The sequence below is a fragment of the Cynoglossus semilaevis genome, chromosome 14 (assembly GCF_000523025.1).
Source record: "Cynoglossus semilaevis isolate Cse_v1.0 chromosome 14, Cse_v1.0, whole genome shotgun sequence".
NCBI classification, from domain to species: Eukaryota; Metazoa; Chordata; class Actinopteri; order Pleuronectiformes; family Cynoglossidae; genus Cynoglossus; species Cynoglossus semilaevis.
Genome location: NC_024320.1, coordinates 26,020,295 through 26,034,344, shown reverse-complemented (window position 1 = coordinate 26,034,344; position 14,050 = coordinate 26,020,295). Strand labels below are relative to the sequence as shown.

The window sequence follows — 14,050 nt, the reverse complement described above, 5'->3', positions numbered from 1 at the left end:
CACACACAAAGAGAGAGGTGGGGGGGGGATGGGGGGGCGGGAGGGTCAGGGAGGCCATGATTTAAGATAATAGTGATTCAAATGAATGACAATCTTTTCAACTTTAAAGACTGAACTGTAGAAGTCACTGTTCTGTTACTTTCCTTTGATTTACTGATTAGCAGTTAGCACGATAAGATTAGCAGTTAGCACGATAAGACAACGTTTTTTTACTAACTTTCGGCAGTAACTGGTCATTCACTGTGTCGTCTTCGTTTTTTTAATGGAAGCTGCTGGAATGACATTTAGCTCCAGTTGTTTTAGCTTGTCTTGTGTTTTCAGCTAACCTTCCATTTCCTTCTAGGCCTAAACTGGAGCTTCTTTATGCTAACATTAGCAAATGTTCTAAATGACCATTTTATGCCAGTTTTATAGATTTAAAGTTAAATCTTTCATCTATATCTGGGCTAACTTTAAGCCACTTTTGGCTAACCCTAAGCTGTTACTAGTAACATGCTAGCATTTAGTTTCTCGTGACTCAGTCCTCAGTCTAACTTGAATTGTTGCTAGGTTTAGCTTTCTGTGTGATATCCTTTATTTACATTAATTAAACATATTCTTTTTATTAGTTATTTTTGCTAGTTTTTTCCATTTTTTACTCTATAATTATTGGTGAAGAGTTATTGTTGGATTATTTTAGCTTTTAGCCGCGGTGCGGACGCTTGTGTTTGTACAAAGACTTTTTTAATTTTTCAACTTCCAATAACCTCCTTTGAAGCGTTAGCTCGTCTCCTCTCTCCTGTTGTCTGCAGCGTTAGCTCGGCGGCGGTAGAAAAGTCTGCAGCGTTAGCGTTTTTAATTAGGCCACAGATAGTCATGTGATATCACCAGCAGGATTTGATTAATTACTCATCGCTATCAGGATCATGTTAACAGTGTGTAGCCGTGTGAAGGTTAAGCTGATTACACACTGACAACAGCCCCCCCTGGGGGTGGGGGGGGGAGGGGGCTTCATCTCATACCTGCTGCTATTATTAACATCTTCAACACATCCAGATGGAAGTGACTAGAAGGGGTCCGTGACCTCCTGACCTCTGCCTCGGTCCAGGTCAAAGACCAGCCCCAACACAATCACTTGTTTAAAAGAAACATTTTGGTTTTAGTAGATGGCCAGTAGGGGGAGCACTCTGGGGGTCACGTTATTTTGATATTTTTTCACCCCCTTTTTTAATCCATGTGTCATCATGTTAGCATAGCTAATGCTAATGCTAATTTCATTCAACAGTTTTTGGTAACCAGACCAGACAAAGAAACTTTGTAATGTAACACGTGTGTAACGTGTGTAACGTGTGTGTAACGTGTTCCTATTGGCTGCAGACTTCACACCTTCATCGTCTGATGATGCTCACAGATGAACTCTCACCTTGGTCACTGTGACTGAGCAGACAGAGGAGGCTAGCTACTGGAATGTCAACAAGTGTCCACACACACACACACACACACACACACACACAATCTGACACATTTCTCAGCACAGCAGCCTCAGACCAGGGCGTCCCACGTACACACACTGAGCATGTGCAGATGTGCGTATCCCCGACTACACATCTGCCCCCCCCACACACACACACACACTGACACACACACACACACTGACACACACACACACTGACCCAATCGGTGCTGATACCGTGTTTTTAGCTGCGATGATCCGTGTGAAATGAAGAGCAAACATACCTGGATGTCATTAAAGACGGGGCTGGAACGGAGGGGCCCACCGCTTACCCTGTCCATGTATGTGTGTGTGTGTGTGTGCACATGTGTTTTTTATTTGTGCGTCGAGTATCCACACATACAGTGTGTGTCTTTGCACGTCTGTGGGCCAAGAGACGAGAGCTCTGGTCAAAGAATGTTCTCCAAACACTGAATGTTTCAACAGAACCAGAACCAGAACCAGAACCAGAAAACACACTCAGGTAAAGTCAAGTTCAGAGGAGTACACAGACAGTACTGCACACAGGACAGACAGTACTGCACACAGGACAGAAAGTACTGCAAACAGGACAGACAAGAGGAAAAAAACAGAAAAATACAAGAACGGCTGGAAAAAAAAGACAAAGTAAAAAAAAACAAAAAACACTAAAGGTTGGACAGACAGACAGACAGACAGACAGACAGACAGTCAGACAGACAGTCAGGGGGGCAGTGACCACTGGCTCCAACAGCAGAGGGAGGGTGAGGATTAACTCTGCTCTGGATCCACTCATAGGAGACCCCCACACCGCAACTGTCTGTATTTCTCTACAGGACCTGGACTGATGACTGACGACCAAGACTACTGCAGCTTCAGCGCCATCTGCTGCTCCCTCCTGGCTCTTTAACAGAACACTTTTAGATTTAAACGTGTGCTTGTCTGAGGTTCTGATACAGAGTCCTCGGCTGGTTTTGGTGCCAGTGTTCACTCAGGTTGAATGGCATTACTTGTCAGACACACTTGGACTGTTTTAGACCTGGACTGACCGCAGTCATGTGACCAGGTGACTGAGGTCCGGACCAACTCCATGTCTGAATGTTGTCTGTCTTTATCGCCTGTTTGTGTCTGTGACTTTAACAACAGTAATGTTTCTAAACCACTCGCTGTCCAACACCAAGTCCAGTGACTCTAGCTCACAGAGACTCATTGGCTGTTGGTCCACTGCTGCCTCCTCTGGTCAGTTTGTGTCACTGAGGTCAAGCTGAAAAAGAAAAAAAACTCAAACATTAAATTAAACAAACTTAGTTTGAGTTGGAGGCAGCAGTGGACCAACAGCTAGACTTGATTTCATCAGATCAGTTTTCACTGATAATGCTAACAGTAGTTCTGCACACAAACACATGTTCAAAACCCTAAACTGTTCCTTTAAGTGACTCATGTTTGTCCCATTGAGGTTAGAACCAATCATTGATCTATGAAAATCAGAATTTTCTTCTTTTTTATCACTGCAGCCGTTTGTACCTGAAAAACTGACTTCACACACAGGGTTAGAGATGAAGATGATGATGATGATGATGGTGATGATGGTGATGATGATGATGAAGATGATGATGATGATGATGATGATGATGATGGTGAAGATGATGAAGATGGTGAAGATGATGAAGATGATGAAGATGATGATGATGATGATGATGATGATGATGAAGAAGATGACTGTAATGACGTTCTGTGTTCTAATGAACTCTGTCGTCTGACTGAAGCTAAGTTGTGCTCTGTAAAGGTTAGCTCTCATCGATCGTGGCTGCTCGTCCTCCGGCAGCTTCTCTCCACTTGTTATTGACAGCTCAGTCTGCAGTCCTTCAGTCTACGTCCTCTGTAGACTGTACACTTCAGTGTCTCTGGCAGCAGCTGTTAAATTAATCACTCTTTGTTCCCATTAATTAGTGAAGACGTTGGTTAACGGGTCAGCGTTTCTGACCACTGAACACTGGACGCAAACTGTATTTCTCTGTCCCACAGAGGGGTTAGTCAAAAAGTCCTGAGACAGATCAGTGGTCTTTGGCAGGGAAAGCTGTCCCTTTGATCAGTTTCATCATGGTGGCTTTGATCTGTCTTCATATGATTATGATTAAAGAAGAAGGTCGTGACCTGGGGTCAAACTATAGCCCAGATGAGGAACGAAGGTATCGGATCAATATCGGTGTTGGCAGACACTCCTCCTGCCTTGCTCAAAAGCATCTGTGAAGAGCAGGAGTTGTGCCGGACCCTCGGCTCATCCTGAAAATGTTTGTGTTTCTCAGCACAGATCTCTTTAGGTTGTCGAGAGTGTGGGTGTGTGTGTGTGTGTGTGTGGTTGTTAGCGTTCCGCTCTCACATAATTGATCGCAGCGTCAGCGTCGGTCCCTGACTGTAGTAGAAAACAGTCACAGACGAGACCTGGGAGCCTCCAGTCTGATCGCTGACTCCAACGACGACGAAGCTGTGATCCAGTGCCACCTACCTGCTGCTGCTGCTGCTGCTGCCTTCCAGTGAACTGATCCAGTTTCGAGGTAAGTATAATTATTTTTCTTCATTCCACCACAAACCAGGGCTGATTGGTGTCAGGAGATTGACGGCTGTGTGACAGCTCCGACACACACTTCGCTTGAGTTCAGCTGCAGGACAGAAATAAGTTTAGTGCTGATGTGCTCAGTTTCCCTGATGCCAAAACTGAGGGGGAGAAAAACCTGGGCCTGTTGCAGTAATTACTGGGAAAGATCAGGTTTTATGTGAAGTTTTATGGAGTAGAAATATGCATCTCCGTTTTTATCAGCTTTAACTACTTCCTACACAGTCGAGTGAAAACACCTGTACATAAAACGTCTGGTGTTGAAGACGCTACAAATTGCTGCGAGATTGATGTTTTATTAGTTCTGATGTTACAGTAAATATTTGAGGAGACAAAATAATCCGATATTTAAGTTTTTAAGTTAAAAAAAAAAACCCCAGATGGGTCGATGAGATTCCATCGGGGTTTCTGTTGAAGTTTGGCTAACAGTGAGATGTTTGCGCTAGCTCTTGATGCTTAAATCTAAGGTCACAGGAGTGGAAACCTGACACAGATACGATGATCAAACTGAGACACGCAGACCCGTTTGTTTCTCTCTCTCTGATATCTGAGGTCAGTTCTTACGCAGATGATACTGTTTTTGTGGGATGTAAACTTCAACTGGCAGTTTGACATTGAACACAGTCCAACATTACAGTGTCAGAAAACATGAACATGTGTTTGAAGTCCATATTTTTCGGGGAGACGACCCTGATCTCTCCGCTTAGACGCAAGATTATAACGTAAACATAATTAGCAGTTCCAATTTCAACAAACAGTTGGCCTCGGACATCCTGCTGCCATCGTCGATTATTAAGAAGCTGATCCTTATGGTTCACTGGGTTACTGGGCCGTTACGTGGGCCACATATGTCTACCACACGTTCTCTCCCTCCAAACAGGCCCAGTGGGGGGGGGGTACTTTAATCTGTGATTCATCTTCAAAGGCTTTGAGTTTGTCACTGTTTTAATTCAGCCTAGCATGTCTGTCTGTTAGCCAACTGTGCTTAGCTTAGCTTATCTTAGCGGATCATTCTAACGTCGTATTAGGTTTGCCTCTGTTCTTAGTCGACATCATATCTGATTAGCTTGATCAAATTAAAATAAGGAATTGTATCAAATTAAGCCTAGAATGAAATCTGATCTAAGCCTTGGAAGGTACACTAGCGCCACTTACTGGCAGTAGAATGCGATGCTCTGTGCCTGAGCCTGGTATAAATCTTGTGTCTTGTCCAAGAAGCAGAAGATGAAACATATTGAGCTTCAGCAGATTCTGCCGACGACTCTCTTTAAGGGAAGAATTACTCAGCATTTTTAATCAACCTCCTTCTTAATTGGAGCGATCATAACTTTTTTATCGCGGCCAGGACCCACTTGGCTCCTGTCAAGATTTTCTTGTATTTCTTTTTACCCCAGCCGTCTCCGTCTCTTCCATCCCCTCTGTCAAGGTCGGGGTATATTTGCTCAGGGTGCTCATTTTTCCCTGATATTATCTTGGAAGCCGCAGAACGTCCTCGTAAATTTCAGTCCATTAATTAAGGCGGCCGTTTCTCTGTCCGTCCCCGTCGTCTCATCTCTGCCTCCTCTGCTAACAGGCTAACAGGCTAACAGGCTAACAACGTCGGGGCTTTGTCTGATGGATTCATCTATTTTCATCCATTACTGTTAAATGGTAGCTCCTACTTTCTCCTCCTCTCTTAATGCCCCCGCTCCAAGCCCCTCTTATCTACCCCCCCCCCCCCCACGTCTACAAACTCTCACTCGACTGTTTTTCCTCCGTTTGGTTTGATACAGAAACACTGGTGTACTGTATTAACGTTGACCTTCAGAGTTTGGCTCGCTGGGATTGGCTCAGGGTGATGTTATTAACCAATAAGATTCCACCAGGGCGGCGTCTGTTGTCTCTCACCGTCAGTGATTATTCTGATGGAATTCACTTAGGAAACAAAAGGCAGGTCAACAAACAACAAACAGTGGTTAATACAAACACCTGCCATTGTTGAAGCTAACGATGGACTTTTGGTACTGCTGCTGCTGCTGCTGCTGCCGAGGCTGCTGCTGAGGCTGCTGCTGCTGCTGAGGCTGCTGCTGAGGCTGCTGCTGCTGCTGAGGCTGCTGCTGCTGCTGCTGCTACTGCTGCTGAGGCTGAGGCTGCTGCTGCTGCTGCTGCTACTGCTGCTGAGGCCGAGGCTGCTGCTGCTGCTGCTGCTACTGCTGCTGAGGCTGAGGCTGCTGCTGCTGCTGAGGCTGCTGCTGCTGCTGCTGCTACTGCTGCTGAGGCCGAGGCTGCTGCTGCTGCTGCTGCTGTTGCTGCTGCTGCTGCTGCTGCCGAGGCTGCTGCTGAGGCTGCTGCTGAGGCTGCTGCTGCTGCTGCTGCTACTGCTGCTGCTGCTACTGCTGCTGCTGCTACTGCTGCTGAGGCCGAGGCTGCTGCTGCTGCTGCTGCTACTGCTGCTGAGGCTGAGGCTGCTGAGGCTGCTGCTGCTGCTGCTGCTGCTGTTGCTGCTGCTGCTGCTGCTGCTGTTGCTGCTGCTGCTGCTGCTGCTGCCGCTGCTGCTGCTGCTGCTCCTGCTGCGGAGGCTGCTGCTGCTGAGGCTGCTGCTGAGGCTGCTGCTGAGGCTGCTGCTGAGGCTGCTGCTGAGGCTGCTGCTGAGGCTGCTGCTGCTGCTGCTGCTGTTGTCCCTCTTTCAGAACCACCTCAGACCCTCGTTAGATTTAGACTCTTGGTTCTGTTTTCCATATGAAACAGAAATATGTCTATATTTCTGTCTATATTTCTGTCTATATTTCTGTCTATATTTCTGTCTATATTTCTGTCTATATTTCTATGTTTTTCAGTGGCCTCGTGGTTTTTGTTGCAGTTCTTCCAGTTCTGGGCTAACGTTAGGTAGCATTCAGCTAATGAGGAAACGTTGGTTCCATTTCACCTTGAGCTCGATGCTAATGAAAAGACTGAAAACTATGAATGGACAACAACACATTTTCATTCACACAGTACCAGCAGTGTCCAGTAGGGCGGCTGTGTCATCAGCTGTCAGTTATTATGGAGGGCCCAGGAGAACTACCCACAGTAGTCAACGCAGTGGTGCAGTGGTGCAGTGGGCTGAACAGATCCAAACACCATAAAGGGAGTAACAGACCTGGGATGGTTTGGTGACGTTAGCTCACTACTGCCCCCGTCTGTGTAAAAATGACAATGGCTTCACTCTGCTGCCCCCAGGTGTCGCTGTGTCCCGCTGAGATAATCTACTCTGCCTGTTACATACAGGAAGTACAGGTGATCCAACAGTGGAGAACAGCGCTCCCTGCTGTCCTTTCATATCTAAATTGCAGGGTGGCGCTGTGGAGCTGATGTCACTTCACATCTTTGTCTGAACGTGGACCTTCATCTCTGGACCATGTGATGATGTCACGCTCCTCTTCAGTGGTCCAGGAGTGAAGGACGCTTCACAGACGTGGGACTTGAACCTTGTCTGTGAGCAGATGAAAACAGACCAGGACATCGTCAAACCTACAGGTGTTTCAGGTCCAAGCGCTGTTCCCTGCATGACCTCCGTGACCTCTGTGACCTCCATGACCTCCAGACTGGGACGGTCTGTCTTCGTCTCCTCTCTTCTAACCCACTTCTCATTGGTTAAACTGTCTGACAGGTGACGTCTGTGGTCATGTGACACAGCTGTCAATCATCTTCTTCTTCGTGCAGACGTCTGTGCTCTGACTGTTGACTGATGTCATTTCCTGTCCAGACCTGGACCTGCTGCGGACCAGACAGACATATGTGATTGGTTGTTGGTGTAGAGTGGGTGGAGTCACTTTCCTGTTTGTCTGTAAATGAACCCACTGACCGATTAAGCATCGACCAATGGCTGCGTCCCTGAGTCTCAGCTGTCGGTGGTGACGACACCTGTTCAGAGGATTTGACAGAAACAAAGTCCACCTGAAAAACTGCTGCGAAAAACGAACCCAACGTCAACTTTATGTTGAACAGAAAACAGGAAGTTGATTTATTTGAGCATTAAAACCCCGACACACACACACACACACACAGCTGCCTCAGTGCTGACATAATAGAGAGACAGAAGAAGAGAGTGGAAGTTAGTCACTGTTGGAAGAGGGAGGGGGAGGAGGGGGAGAAGGAGGGGGAGGAGGGAGGAGGAAGTGATTTCTTCATTCATACAGACAGTATTTGCAGAGGAAGTTTGTTGAAAAGAGTTTGTGGTTTTTGACCTCAGTGACAGAGACTGTAAATACAGCTGTGGTGAAAATGGGAGCTTCATCTGTGGTGTTCATCCAACCATCCATCCGGCCATCCAACCACCCACCCAGCCATCCAACCATCCGCTCATCCAACCAACCATCCGTCCATCCAACCAACCATCCATCCGTCCATCCAACCAACCATCCATCCGTCCATCCAACCATCCAACCAACCATCCATCCAACCAACCATCCGTCCATCCAACCATCCAACCATCCGTCCATCCAACCATCCAACCAACCACCCATCCAACCATCCGTCCATCCAACCAACCAACCATCCATCCGTCCATCCAACCAACCAACCATCCATCCGTCCATCCAACCAACCAACCATCCATCCGTCCATCCAACCAACCATCCGTCCATCCAACCAACCATCCAACAACCAACCATCCATCCAACCATCCGTCCATCCAACCAACCATCCATCCGTCCATCCAACCATCCAACCAACCACCCATCCAACCATCCGTCCATCCAACCATCCAACCATCCGTCCATCCAACCATCCAACCAACCACCCATCCAACCATCCGTCCATCCAACCATCCAACCATCTGTCCATCCATCCAGTTGTCTCTCTCTCTCTCTATATATATATCTGTACACACACACACACACACTCCATTAAAGACCAGGTTTTATTGGACACTACATGCCGATGTGTCCCTGGACAGAAGACAGACCTCGGTGTCACCTGGTGCCTGTGCTGGTGTGAGGCGTGGACCTGGAGACGGTGATATATCCTGGGGAACAGTCTCAGTGTAATTAGGGTCTTGTTTGCACAGCATAAAAACCACTTGGCTGCAGCCACCGACGCTAACCTTGAGTCAAAGACTGTAAATAACCGCGTTGTAAAGTTAACGGCAGCGAACGCTCGCCTCCACTTGAGAAATGACCTTGGCTCAGACCAGAGCTCGCTGCGGAATACGCTTAAAACAACGAGTCCGAAACACTGAGGCGTCAGATCAGAAGAAGAAGAAGAGGAAGAAGAGGAAACAGTAAAGAAACTGAAGGCTCAGACCTGCTGATGTTTAGTAGTAGGAACACTGGTCCTGACACGACTCTACGACGACTCTACGAAGCTAAATTGTTGTTTGTTTGGTTGTTTTTTTCTAAAATGATCATTAGCATCGTTTGGATAATGGTCACAAATACAGAAACACTGACATCTAGCTGCTGCTGATTGTCTTTCTGCAGTAAACAACAACAAGGTGTTTGTGTTTTCAGCCTCAGGTTTAAAAATGTGAACTCATCGTGACGACCACGATTAACTGTGATGATTGACAGCTAACAAGGATTTCTGCTCTTGACCCTTTGTCCTTGTCTCTGTCTCCCCCTAGTGGGTAGAAACCAGTACGAGCCCATGTACACCGAGGTGGTCTTACGGTGCGGCTCCCTGGACAGTAACGCCTCGGTGTCGTGGAAGGTGAACGGGACGGACGTCAGAGCCCAGCACCGTCAACTGGGCCCCAAACTCATCCTGACCCAAGTGACCCTGAGTCACAACGGACTCTACAGCTGCTTCCAGAACCCCAACGGAGAGAGACGGGACACCATCCTTCTCCATGTGGGCAGTAAGTTCCTAAATACTGTACCTCTGCTGGGGTAAAAAGATGTGATGAGTCTTTGACCTCGTCCAGAGGGAGAATGAGTGACAGAAAGGGTGAGGAGGGGGGTGAGGAGGGGGGTGAGGAGGGGGGTGAGGAGGAGGGTGAGGAGGCGGGTGAGGAGGAGGGTGAGGAGGCGGGTGAGGAGGAGGGTGAGGAGGAGGGTGAGGAGGGGGGTGAGGAGGGGGGTGAGGAGGAGGGTGAGGAGGCGGGTGAGGAGGAGGGTGAGGAGGGGGGTGAGGAGCTCAGCTGAGGTGAGGAGCTCAGCTGAGCCTCAGGTTGGACACAGCGGTGCACCATGTGACTCATCACTGGTTCCTCCTGCGTTCAGTTTTTCTTTAGCTCCGCGTCGTCTCATATTTCATCCCAACCCAAACTGGCAGTTGTGCTGTTGTCGTGTCAAGTCAGCGTGAGGCTAATGAGATCACGGTCGTGAGAAACTGCGGTTGGATGATACTCAACGTAGAACCAGCATCGTGGCTCTCTGTGCTGAAGGATGGAACCCTACAACCACCCATCCTTCCATCATGTACCACTCCCTCCGTGGGGTCAATCCCAGCTGTCGGCCACTGGGGTCGGGCTGGAACCATTCACGCTAACATTCACACCTGTGGTGAATTTAGATCGGCCAATCAGACTGCTCTCCTGATGACCCTGTTTCTGGGCTGGGGGAGGAAACCTGCAGACCCCAGGAGGATACAGGAACATGGACCGGGGTTTGAACCAGCAACCCCAGTAATCTTACAACATCCGCCACCAAGAGGCAGCAGAGAGTTAGTGACCTCTGTGGTGGAAGCTAACAAATGTTTGTTGGAAGCTAACAAATGTTTGTTTGAAGCTAACAAATGTTTGTTTGAAGCTAACAAATGTTTGTTTGAAGCTAACGCGGCAACATTTAGTTTCAGTCCTTCGTTGAAGTGATACACATTAGCAGTGGAAGTAGCCGTTACTGCGTTAAGGTGGTATAAAAGTACTGTACTGCAGTATAATGGAGCTTCTTAATTCTTTCACCCAACAATTTGTGTCGGCGACAGCTGTTAAAACCTTTTGGTTAATGACAGTTTTAATAGTGAGGTCGTTTGTTTGAAGGGTGAATATTAAATGCTAATATAAAATTTGAATTGTTATGTTAAGAGGTGACACAGTAGGAGGCGCTGCCAGCTGAAAGAGTCCAGTGATTGTTTCTCATCCTGACATCAGGTCATTACACTGTTAAAGCAGTGCATTTTAATAACGCGGCGTCACTTTAACAGCGGGTGACGTCGCCCCGGGTCACTTGGCAACGGTGGCCTTTGTGATCCATTATTGCAGGAGTGAAGGGTTTATTGACGTCTCCGACATCATCCTGTCCAGAAATATGTTCAACTGGAAACAGTTAAAACTCCTCTGGTTTGTTTGTTTGTTTGTTTGTTTGTTTGTTCTCAGTGAATTAGAAACAAATTAGAAACAAATCAAAGAGAGAGATTTGACAGATGAAACTCACACCAACTGATTAGTTTAATGAGTTGTTTATGAAGTTTAAACTGTTAGAATGAGCTGCAGGAGTACAGATAAACGACTAAATTATTATTTATGAAAATAAGGGTTTTTGACAATAAAATATTCTAATTATTAGATAGTAATTTGATTAAATATTTTAAATAATATTAATTGAGTTCTTTATTCTTCCAAAATTTAGGAAAATACAGGAGCAGGCCAGCTAACGGCTAACCTTTGATAACGGCTAACCTTTGCTAACGGCTACCCTTTGCTAACGGCTAACCTTTGATAAAGGCTAACCCTTGCTAACGGCTAACCCTTGCTAACGGCTAACCTTTGCTAACGGCGAACCTTTGCTAACGGCGAACCTTTGCTAACGGCGAACCTTTGCTAACGGCGAACCTTTGCTAACGGCGAACCTTTGCTAACGGCTAACCTTTGCTAACGGCTACACTGTAGAAAGTCAGTATCTGAAAGATCAGCTGACACCAAACAGACAATGAAGTCAACGTGGAACTTCTAGAAAGAACAGAACGACGTAGACAAATCCATGTGTATTTACACACAGTGACCACTAGGACGTCATCAGTGGGTTGTTGTTTCTCCTGATGCTGCTGTAACGTGTGACATTTCCAGACAAACAGCTGACGAATGAGAGTGTGTGTGTGTGTGTGTGTGTGTGTGTGTGTGTGTTCTCTGTTGTTGCACCGTAGGATTTTATGTTGAAAAAAAAATCTGTGAACGGGAGTTTTTGAAAACTAAGAAAATGAAGACGGTGAAAAACATTAATGTGAGGTGAAATGTTATAAACCCGATAAAAAAACAAAAAAACAAAAACCCAAACCTCTTCAGAGCTCGTTGGAGATTTACAGCCTTCTCTTTCTTCCCTGTCACCAGGGGGAGTTATAGTCGCCCTGCCCTTTCCTGGCGTTGTCCGTTCTGTCCAATCGTCTTCTCCTGCTGCCAGTGCAACAATTTATAGACATCTGGTCTGCAGCCATGCAGCGGAGCAGCCTTGTAGCCCACGCAGCAGCAGCAGCACGGGCTCAGAATATATAAAATATATATATAAATATATAAATATATGTAGTGATCTTTCAGAGCCTCAACCTGCTGGACACACGGGCCAAGAAACATTTCTCATTTTTAGCTCCTCAACTCATCCTGCAATAAAGAAAATAAAAAATAAAAAAATGAACACATTAGCACACAGCGCCTCCTTCTGGTTGGTTTGACATCAACAGTCCAAGTCTGTAAGTCGTTGCTCTGGACCCTCACCTGTGACACCGGAGCAGTGGGCTGCTAGCGCCGCACAGCCATGCTAGGGCAGGGATTTGAACCCTCCAGGCTGACCCTGTAACCGCTGAGCCACTGTATCAGTCAGTAGTGAGAGAGGACAGACAGAACCTCATGGGTCCCTGGAGACCCTAACCCCAACTCTGCTGCTGAAGATGTCTCCCTGTCCAGGAGGGTCACGTGTCCTTTGTTTTGGTCCAGTCCAGTCATCGTCAAACACACACACACACAAACACACACACACACACACACAAACGCAGTATGACGTCATTGTCGAAGGTTCACACACACACACGTAAGAAGAACTGAATCAGCGTGGACCTTCAGTCTTCGTCTGTCTCTGTCAAACACACACTGGTCAGGAGGAGTGTGTGACCTTTGACCTCAGGTCACTGTTGTCCACTTCATATCTGTTTCCTTCCTCTGTGCAGCGTCTCACACACACACACACACACACACACACACACGGGCTGCTCATGGAATTGTCTCGTCTCCTCAGACAGGTCTGTGTTGGACACGCTCCTCTGGGACCCCTGCTGTTCAAACAGGGGAAGTGTTTGGCCCCATACACACTCGGCCCTCATTTGAATTCCTCTTTTTTTGTCCGTTCACAAAAGGCGTCCGATCATATATCTGTCTCGTCTCCTCAGACAGGTCTGTGTTGGACACGCTCCTCTGGGACCCCTGCTGTTCAAACAGGGGAAGTGTTTGTGTGTGTGTGTGTGAGACAGTAATAACATGAGGATTTATAAAACCCAGCTGTAACAGAGCAGCAGATCGTAACGTGTCGTAAAATAACCTGAAAACACTCACTGGCTTCGTGTTAGCTACTTTCTCTAGCGATTAGCCGTTCCTCCGCTAACTTTCAGCGTTTTCGTCCAAACACAGTTTTAGGCTAACTTGAATCGATCGCTGTGTTTTCTGTTGTTAGGACACAGGAGCTAAGCTACACGTTAGCTTAGCTACACGTTAGCTTAGCTCCTGCTGTGTGAAGGACCTGGACGAGGAACAGGAGGTTCAACACGAGGCTCTGAACCCTGTCTGTAGCACCGCTGTCGTAGCTAATGCTAGTTCTGATAGACAGACGGATAGATCTTTATTATTGATGACTTAGTTAGCGCTAGCACTGCCAGTGTGGACGGAAGACGGACCGGAGAAACGTCTTTACATAAATAAGACATTTTTTCATTCATTTAATTTTGGGTTCAGCCTTTGGTCGACAGTTGTCTTTTCAGTCATATAATCTGAAACACACACACACACACAGAGACGACAGACGACAGGTCCATGTCTGTGGGTAAAAAAAACTTCAATCAGTGAAAACACCTTCAAGCCGTTGACGTTGATTGGACGGAGGTTTACG

The 14,050-nt window shown here is 46.9% G+C and overlaps 1 protein-coding gene and 1 long non-coding RNA gene across 5 annotated transcripts in view; both read left to right on the top strand.

Annotated features, from left to right (window-relative positions):
* cntfr (ciliary neurotrophic factor receptor) overlaps positions 1-14,050 on the top strand; it is an 81,196-nt gene that overhangs the window by 35,231 nt on the left and 31,915 nt on the right. For all 4 annotated transcript variants that reach the window (XM_008326121.3, XM_008326120.3, XM_017038785.2 and 1 more), the window contains one exon: positions 9,646-9,879. In XM_008326121.3, the coding sequence (XP_008324343.1) occupies positions 9,646-9,879 (234 nt within the window). The remainder of the gene's footprint in view (positions 1-9,645; positions 9,880-14,050) is intronic.
* Positions 2,178-2,970, top strand: LOC112488069 (uncharacterized). Its single transcript, XR_003051781.1, has 2 exons — positions 2,178-2,214; positions 2,287-2,970. It is a non-coding gene; the product is annotated as an uncharacterized LOC112488069 (long non-coding RNA).